The sequence below is a fragment of the Marmota marmota genome, unplaced genomic scaffold (assembly GCF_001458135.2).
Source record: "Marmota marmota marmota unplaced genomic scaffold, marMar, whole genome shotgun sequence".
In the NCBI taxonomy this organism is placed as follows: domain Eukaryota; kingdom Metazoa; phylum Chordata; class Mammalia; order Rodentia; family Sciuridae; genus Marmota; species Marmota marmota.
In genome coordinates, this window is record NW_026000101.1 from 1854669 (window position 1) to 1865018 (window position 10350).

The 10350-nt window shown below is 37.0% G+C and overlaps 1 protein-coding gene across 1 annotated transcript in view; it reads right to left on the bottom strand.

The window, feature by feature from the left end:
- Window positions 1-10350, bottom strand: part of Hsdl2 (hydroxysteroid dehydrogenase like 2) — a 62028-nt gene that overhangs the window by 20132 nt on the left and 31546 nt on the right. Inside the window, exons 7-8 of the mRNA XM_015492198.2 lie at window positions 5592-5786; window positions 3055-3129 (exon numbers count right to left, since the gene is read on the bottom strand). Coding sequence (XP_015347684.1) covers window positions 3055-3129; window positions 5592-5786 — 270 coding nt within the window. The remainder of the gene's footprint in view (window positions 1-3054; window positions 3130-5591; window positions 5787-10350) is intronic.

A 10350-nucleotide genomic window follows, 5' to 3' on the forward strand; every position in this document is an offset into this window, starting at 1 on the left:
GGGGGGGGGTGGCTGAGGATATAGTTCAGTGATACAGCACTTGTCTGGCATACGTACCGCCCTGGGCTCAATCCCCGGCAATGGATTAAAAAAAAAAAAAAAACAAATACAACTATCTCCTAGATTGAGACACAAATTTACTGTTAAATCTAGGAACCACGTTCAGCAACCCTAAGGTACAGAGTCAGCCGAAGAAACACAAGCCTGCCACATGAGAGATTCCCAAGGAGAACAGCCCTGGCCAACTTTAAAAAAGGAGAGAGGCACTCTTTAATTCTCTGGATTAGAGTCTGGGCTTATATCAACTTGAAAACTAGGAGTCGGCCATCTGTAAAACACAGATGTGGTTTTTCAAGAGAGACTCTATTTTTCCTCATTCTCATCTTTGCAATCCAAGTTCAAGCTTGAAGCTTGTGGTGGTGAGAGTCCTGTAGTGGTGAGTCCTGGGAAGAACACACCTCAGCGCATAGCTGATCAAGATAGGGAGGGGAAGAGCTTTGGCAGCAGGGCATACTGGAAAGAAGAGTCCTGGAAGCAGGTAAAAAAATTCCATGTCTATGTACCCAACAGGTACCACATTAGCTGAGAGAAAGGAATACCACCAGATGGACCAGGATTCAAAAGCAAACTACACATCCCTGACATTTGACTACACTACCTCCTAGTAAGAGGAGGGATTAATGGGGAGAAAATATAATCTGCTGCCTATGAAAAAATAATGTAGCACAAGTGTAATACAAGACTATGCTGAAAAGCAAAAGTTTGTATCTAAAAATAATTTCCTATGAAATCCACAAGAACTCCTCCACATTAAAACTTCAGAATATATTGATCTTGATTTTAAAAAATACACTACTCTGATAATGGGGAAGGCTGTGCATGTGTGAGGTATGGGGTACATGGGGTTGTTCATGTTCCTTCCTCTCAATTTTGTTGTGAAACTAAAAATGCTCTAAAAAATAAAGTCTTAAAAAAACACTATATGAAACAGGTACATAAAGTCATATATAACTGGCTGAGATAGGAAGACAATATGGAATAATGAGAGGCAGTGCTAACTGCAGGAGAAAAGAAAAGCCATTATTCCCATCTTTTTGTGCTTTTCTTCTGTATTCTGGGAGTCAAGTTTGTCCTCTGTATTAGAGAGAACTCCAACAAGATTTTCTGGTTTGATTTCTATTCTATATCGCCTCTAATGTTTTTTTTTTTTTTTTAAGAATTTTTAATATTTATTTTTTAGTTTTCGGCGGACACAACATCTTTGTTTGTATATGGTGCTGAGGATCGAACCCAGGCCGCACGCATGCCAGGCGAGCGCGCTACCGCTTGAGCCACATCCCCAGCCCTCTAATGTTTATTTTAATTTTGCTATTGTGTTTTTGCTTCTCAAGCTAATTACCTTTTTTAAATATATGTATGCCTTTATTTTATTTATTTATATGTGGTGCTGAGTATTGAACCCAGGGCTTTACCTGTCCTAGGTGAGCACTCTACCACTGAGCCACAACCCCTACTTTCTTTTTAACCATATCATATTGTCTTCCTATCTCAGCCATTAATGAAGATACATGACCAATAAAGTAGTTCTTATTTTAAATATGAGACGAATTAAATAAACTCAGTTCATAAATGTCTTCCTTCAAAATATCCACTCTTAGGGTACAAGACAAAAATCAGGATTTGGGGCTTACCTAAACTTAAGACCATACTCTTAAAGACTTTACAGGCTTTTTAGGTAATTTCTGCCATTCTGTAAGAGGACTTTTAAGAAAAAGACTGACAGCCTGTTTTGTGTTTTTTGTTTTGTTTTTGTTTTGCTACCAGGGATTGAACCTGGGGGACTCTACCACTGAGCTACATCCCCAACCCTTTTTAATTTTTATTTTAAGATAGGGTCTCACTAGGTTGCTTAGGTCCTAACTAAATTGCTGAGGCTGGCTTTGAGATTCTCCTGCCTCAGCCTCCTTAGCTGCTGGGATTAGAGGTTTCCACTAAAACATCCAGCCAAAGACTTAATTTTTAAAAGAGCTGTGACTGGGTGGTAGGATTCAGAACTAATTTCCTTTCTGTTATTTTCATATTTTCTGTTATACAAAAGAAAAATTACGCTTTTTATTACCTAAGTGATTTTTTTCAATTTCCTGAAAAATCTGGGCAAAGAAAAGATAGTGACCAAAAAAACTAAGCTTAAACTGGAAATAAGGTTTGGTAATAGCCTCTAGATTCGCTAAATGTACAGAGGATATTTGTTCCTAACTTTTCTATCAGCCTTCTAAAGAAATCTAGGATCACTTAGGAGATTCACAGTACTATAATACAAAAATAAGGTAAGGACCCAGAAGAAGCACAGCCATTCTTATTAGTAAACACAAGAGAAATTCTTCCTACGGGTATTAGTTAAAGAGAGTTCCTTCTGACCTCTTTCAGGAAGCAATAGGTATAGTTTCAGAACACAAGGACTAGAACCTAAACTCTAGACCAACTCAAGGAGCCTATAATTTCCTAGTTACACAGACAAAGTAAAACCAAAACCTTCTTGAAATAAATGCCTTCCACAAAGCAGTCATAGGGTACAAACTGTGAAAATTGTTTTAAAAGAATTTTGATGTGACACATTTTTCCTCAAAATAAAATAACATATCACCTTAAAAAGCCTCTAAGGAAAGCGTGCTAAAGAAAATGAATAAAACTTAAATAGATGTTTTTTTAAAAATGAAGAAATTTTAAAAGTCTAACACAGTGGCACAAGCGTGTAATCCCAGCAACTCAGAAGGCTGAGGCAGGAGGATCCAGTTTGAGGCCAGTCTCAGCAACTTAGTGAGACCCTTAAGAGCCTTACTCATAGACAGAAAAAAAAACACATGTTTTTTCTCTTTTTTTGCCAGAATTAACTAAACTCACATAACTTGTTTAGTTTAAATTACAAAATGAGTTAGAAGCAGAAGACAGAAATGTCACTATTACAGGATAAATTCTATGTTTTGGAAAAAAAAAACATAAGTTACTATCTATATTTTCTCACAAAAAATATGGACTAGATCTTATGGATCTTACCAGGTGATTCCATCTGCTTGATAACTGCAACCTCTGGGTGTTCATCTAAGAAGAAATCTGGTAATAAAGGCTGGCCTGAAAAATTGACCCCAGAATAATCATGTTAATATAACAACTACAAGACATTAGGATTTTCACACCTGTTTAATAAACATTATCATTTTATTTTAAAATCATTCTGGAGAAACAGTAAAGGCTTCTGGGAGAATTATCAAACTACTTATTTTCATTAATGTTCCCATAACCTAGATATCTTCTCCCATGACTCAATTCATTTTCAAGATCTAGTTTTAAAAAACACCTTTATGTGAAGTCTTTACCCTCTTCATCCTTACAACTCCTTCTGTCCACAACTCAGCTCACCTGGCCCCTAAGAGCAGGGAGGCCCTCATTAAGGAGGACTTGCTTCCCAGATCAATGCACTTGGGTCTTTTCTCTCTTCCTCTTCTTCTCACTCTAACATCATGTAAACTAAGACATCTTCTTCTCCTAGACCTTTTTTCAGTTAACAGTTGTGCTTACAAATAAATTAATTATCTTAACATCACACTGATACCTTTCATGGCACATGCATGGAAGAGATTCAAAGGTCACAAAACCTTCAGAATTGTAGGAAAATTAGATGTTAATTCTCTCACTCTCTCTCTCCCCAACCCCTCTCTCTCTGTTTTTCTCCCTCCCTTCTCTGTCTTTGAAAATTAAACAAACTTCTGGAAAGCAAGAATTAATTGATATTTGTTATATCTTAATATCAGAATAACTGGTCATAGTAATAAGTTCTCAGTACTTGATAAGATTTTTAATTGAAACCTAACTTAAAAGTTTGTATAAAATGACATTGGGTCTTTAAAACCTGATGTGATCATCATGCTGTACCAAGACCCAGAAGACAGGAGTCTGGTTCAGGTTCTGCCACCTATTAGCCATCAGCCCTTAGGCAAAGGCTTCATCTCCCTCAGCCTGTTTTTCACACTGGACTATTTTAACTACTAAATATTGTGAGGGTACTATATGTCGGGTACTGTGCCAAACACATTATATACATTATTGCACATAATTCTACAAAAAGCCTGTATGGAAGGTATCATTTGCTTCATTTTCCCAAAAAAGAAACTGGGGCACAAAGAAAGTGGGTAATATGCTCAAAGCTACACAGTAGCAAGAAGGAGAGTCAAATTTGAGCCCGAGTTGTCTTTCCCCAAATTCCACATTCTTAATCATTACACAATATTACTTCTCTCACAGGATTGCTATGAAAGTTAATTAGATAATGTATGTGAAAGTGAACTAAAGAGACAGGTAGGGATGACACAAATCTAAAAATGTAGTTTCTGTCAGCTACAAGCTCAGTTTAATGATTTATATGCTTTAATACAAATAAATATAACCCCCATTTATGGCTTGCATTCATTCATTCACTCACTCATTCATGCATGTGTATGAGACAGTGTCTTACTATATTGTCCAGGAGGGTCCCCAAGTGCTAGGCTCAAATGATTCTCCAGCCTCAGCCTCCCAAGCAGCTGAGACTACAGTCATGTGCCATTGCACCTGGCTTAGAATACACTTATTATATAAAGTAAAAATCCAATATCATCATCTTCTGCAATTTAAGAGAAAGTTATTTTTTAATAAGGGAGCCTTCTGCAAACTTCTCAAATCAGACTGCTATACCTAAGACAGTATGATTTCATCAATGCAACTTCACAATCCATCATTAAGGTATTAGACACTGCACTTAAAAAAATAAACACTTGGGTTGGATGCGGTGACACACCACGTAATCCCTGTGGCTCAGGAGGCTGAGGCAAGAGGATCTCGAGTTTAAAGCCAGCCTCATCAAAAGTGAAGCACTAAGCAAAGCAGTGAGACCTTGTCTCTAAAATAAAATACAAAATAGGGCTGGAGATGTGGCTTAGTGGTTGAGTGCCCCTGAGTTCAATCCCGGGTAACCCTCTCCCAAAAATAAACATTCAGAATGAGTCCACAGTCTTAAGTTTGTAAAAAAACAAAACAAAACAAAAGAAACTACTGTACCATCTGATACATCTGATACATATCCTTGAATAAAATCCTTACTCTGATTTTAACACTGACTTTAAAAACTAATTTTCATTTCTGGTTTCAAAATCTGAAAATGGCCAGTAGCTGATTAAACCCTTCTGCGTCACTTCAAAAGGCCTCAACTCACTTCTATTTGTCCTTTCTCTCTTTTTTCAAATATTGTTAGTATGGGTTTTCCACTTCATTGGAAGGACAGCTTTTAAAAGAACATATTCTTGGGGCTGGGGATGTGGCTCAAGCGGTAGCGCGCTCGCCTGGCATGCGTGTGGCCCGGGTTCGATCCTCAGCACCACATACAAACAAAGATGTTGTGCCCGCCGAAAACTAAAATAAATAAATATTAAAAAAAATAAAATAAAAAAAATAAAAGAACATATTCATTTTATGATCACACACACACACACACACACGATGTAATCATTGCAGAAAATATGGAAAAACACATCACTATGTTAAAAAACTACAAGTATTACCTGGTTTAACTGCATAGATGTCAAAATTTTTTATTCCTTCCTCTTTTAAGATATTTTCATCAATAACAAAATTTCCAGTAAAACTTTTTGGCTTTTTGAAAATGGAATATGCAGCATCTGCGATGATATCAACTTTTCTACATTGGCTTTCAACACCAGATCCTCCCAGCATATCCATGGCAGCTGTGTGTATGGCTGTAGAAAAAATAGACACATGTACATGTACATAACTCCAAATCAAACAAAAGGACTGTGGAAGTAACAAGCAAGCACCATCCTTCAAAATTACCAAGACTAATCTCTTTATTCCTTAGATGATAAAAACAAGGTCCAAAAAGGTAAATGTTCTAGAGAAAGAACAGGGTAGAAAACACATATTCTTTACCCTATACAATGCTTCCCTACAAGGACTCCCTTAGGAGAATCACAGATAGAGATTTCTGATTTAGGATGTTCAAAAATTTATCTGGCGCCAGGCACAATGGCACATGCCTGTAATCCCAGAGGCTCAGGAAGCTGAGGCAGGAAGATCGTGAGTTCAAAGCCAGCCTCAACAATTTAGCAAGGCCCTAAGCAATTCAGTGAGATTCTGTCTTTAAATAAATATAAAAAAGGGCTAGGGATGTGGCTCAGTGGTTAATGCCCCTGGGTTCAATCCCCAATACAAAAAAAAAAAAAAAAAAAGGATTCACCTGGCATTCCCAAGAGTCAAGAAAACCTATACGGTATAACAGAAAATGCACTTAGCACCAAGGCACATGAGGGGAATTTTAAACGAACATCTTTGGTCCTCAGTTTTCCATCTCTAAAACATGGAGCACCCTTTCCTAAGTTTACTGCCTCTCTTCCCCCTGATTTGAAAATAGAGACTTTGTTTCTCTTGTTCATCACTGGATCCCCAATGTCTGAAACAATGATGAAAGCCCACAAGCATGCTTTCATACTGGCAGGATTTGGGAGGGTTATTTTTAAATTCATATAATACTAGTTTATAGAAAAATTTAGAAAAGAAAATAAAAAGAAACAAAGGAAGAATCTGTATATGTCGGTTTGAGTGCTGGTGACTAAACCCAGAACCTCTACACTACCAGTCCAAAGAATTTTTAAATATAATCTGCAATTTTTGATTTTCACCATTTGGGGTTTTTTTTTTTGATTGAACCCATGGCATTTTACCACTGAGCTACACCCCTAGTCCTTTTTATTTTTTATTTTGAGACAGGGTCTCACTAGATTGCAGAGGCTAGCCTGGAATTTGCAGTCTTTCTGCCTCAGCCTCCTGAATAGCTATACAGATACTTGACCAAAGTCCATATTTCTTATATGAAGTAATGTGTGACTCCATGATGAATGGTACATTGTTAATTATATATTGCCGAAAATTTTAACATCTCAAATCTGTTTATGTATATTTTAGTTTACACAAAGCAATGAAAATCAATTTGTTTCCATGTACTTTCTTTTTTTTCTTTTTGGTACCAGGGATTAAACCCAGGGGCGCTTAACCACTTAGTCACATCCCCAGCCCTTTATATTTTTTATTTGAGACAGGATCTCACTAAGTTGCTTAGGGCCTTGCTAAGTTGCTGGGGCTGGCTTTGAACTTTCCATTATCCTTCATCCACCTCCTGAGTTGTTGGGATGACATATGCCCCTTTGCCCAGCTTGATTCTACGCACTTTAGGCTTGAGTTTCTAACAAAACTTCTCTCCATTCCATCATTAAAACAACATATAAAATTATTACACACTTGGGGCTGGGGCTGTAGCTCAGTGGTAGAGTACTTGCCTCACACGTGTGAGGCGCTGGGTTTGATCTTCAGTACCACATAAAAAATAAGCAAAGATATTGTGGCCATCTACAACCCAAAAAAATTTTAGAAAAAAATTATTACATGGGCTGGGGATGTGGCTCAAGCGGTAGCGCGCTCGCCTGGCATGCGTGAGGCCCGGGTTCGAGCCTCAGCACCACATACAAACAAAGATGTTGTGTCTGCTGAAAACTAAAAAATAAATATTAAAATTCTCTCTCTCTCTCTCTCTCTCTCTCTCTCTCTCTCTTTCTTTAAAAAAAATTAAATTACACACTAGAATAACATATATACTTTGGTCTGTAAGATAAAATGTTTGTAGCTTATAAGAGCCACTGGCTCTTTTTCATTCATTCAAAAAATAGTTATTGAGTACTTAATTCGAGTCAGATATTACTTAGGGAAAAAGGAGTGGACAAGAGACATAAACCACTACTTTCACAGAGCTTATGTCTGCACTTCAAAAGAATGCTCAAGTAACTTAGGGGATTTCATAAAAGCATTGAGTTAGAAGATAGCTTTCTACCTTATAACTAAAGTTCATTCACTAGGAGTTAATTTGTTTTTCTTTCTTTTTTTTTTTTTACGTAATCAATAGGTTTCATCCTTAAAGTGACATCTTATTAATTAAAAAAAAAAAAAAACAGCAGCTAACATTCATCAAATATGCCTTGTGCCAGGAATGCTGCTACACACTTTTACATACATTATCTGAATTCTTAGAACCCAAGTGTTAGATACTGTTATTTCCATTTTAAGGATAGAAGCACTAAGACACAGAGGGTTGTGACTTATCCAAGGTCACAGGAGCTAGAATTCAAGTACCTGGCAGCCTGACTTCTATCTACCTCAAGCGTTAACCAAGTTCTTAGAATTCAGTTATTGTCCCATTCCTATAAACTGCACAATTTTTCCCAAAATATTTCAAGAGGGCAAATCTGGAGACCATTATACATATTTGTATATTCCCAATTTCAACGTAGACTATATGAGTGGCATGAGAATTTTTTAAAATTCTAAATTAGAAGACTAATATGTATGTCAATTTGGAGGTATAGTTCAGGAGTAGAGTGCTTGCATTGCATGTGCAAGGCCCTGAGTTTGATCCCAAGCACTACCAAAAAAAAAAAAAAGAATATATCAAGTACAAATATGTACATGCTGTGTGTACATGTACACATGTACGGAACATAAGAACAAGGAATGGTTCTCCAAAACAACCTATCGTTAGGTTTAACAATCTTTCTAGAAAAAATACAAAGAAGGCACCAATAGAGGCAAACTGTGGAGCTATGGAGCTATTTTTTCCTTTCTTTTATCTTTTTTTTTTTTTTTTGGTCATGCTGGGAATCAAACCCAGGGCTTTACACATGCCAGACAAATCTCTCCCTATGAGCCACATTCTCAGAGGGAGAGAAGGCCCAAGTCTTCTCAGAATCTCAAGATTTTGCAATAACAATAGGCTAACTCAACAGAAAATAAAAACTGATAACCAAAACAGCCTATAGGATCAATCAAATAAAACTCACTGATGACCTCTGGGAAAGAAAATGAATGAGTTTGTTATGAATACAGATAAGACTTGGATCACAAGTAACTTCAAAACTTGAGTCTTAATGTTTGTTTCTAACTTTTTCATTACTGTATAATTAGCTATCCATTTAGTAAATATCAGCTATTATCTTGTCTAAAAAAAAAAAAACTTGAGTCTTATTAAGGAATAATTGGAAAGATATTGAATAGTTTCTGATTGATTCTCCTATTGACAGCTTACTCAAAACAGTAACAAGAGTTTAAAACCAATCAAAGATTTCTTTTTATATAAACATTGGAGTGCATATCAAGCTTAAAATATCAGCACTGCCTTCAACTCCTTCTCTGGTGAAAGAGCTTGCCTCACTTCTCAACACCTGCCAGCCCTCACTGCCCCTCACCTGTACCTGTGCTCACTGACCCAATGATGTCACTGATTATAAAGAACAAAATTTACTTTATGCACAGCTAAGGATACAAAAGAGCTGTCAACTGAACTATGGTACATCATTAACTGCAAGGTGAATATTGGTACCAGAGATGTAAAACATTTTGATATCACAAATGTAAAAGTGTAAAACGGGTATCTCAGATTCAACAAAATATAATACAAAAGCTGTTGAACTCAGTCAGTGAATAGGTCCCTGGAAAAACAGGGGGATTTGTTTTGATTTCCAGCACCAAAGTGGAGGAGGAGGCAGCTGCCACGCTGTCTCCTCACCCTCCCTGGTTAACTGAGTTCTCACATCTGTTTGTAATGTGATCCAGGTATCAGAGGCCTGCATAGAAGTGATACTTTAGTGACCTTCTTCTTTGTTGTCATTACCAGATCAGCAGTTGCCCTTCCCAAACTCCTTATCCCAGCCGGCTCACATAAAATCCAACACAAAGTGGACTTTCCTGTTTCCACCACATGTGTTCAGACCAGTTAGATGGAGGAGGTACACAACATTTTGAGTAGCAGCCAGCTTCCCTTGTCCCCTCACCCTACACCACAACAGAAACTATGAAATAGGCCTTATAAAAAGAAAAAAATTATAATTCTAGAGGTGATTCAAGATAGTCTATCTTGACACTATAAGCATACATGCATACTCTCAGACTCAATGTAAACTATATGAATCACATGAAAATTCTTTGAAATTCCAAATTAGAAGTCTAATTAAGAGTGTATTTGCTGAAGCTGGGCATGGTGGTATATGCATATAATCTCAAGCTGCTTGGGAGGTAGAGGCAGGAGGATCACAAGTTTGAGAGCAGCCTGGGGAACTTAGTGAGGCCCTGTCTCAAAACAAAATTTTAAAAAGGGTTGGGGATTATAGCTCATGGTAGAGTAACTACCTCATATGCATAAGGTCCTGGGTTTAATTCCCATAACTAAATATATATATATATATATATATATATACATATATA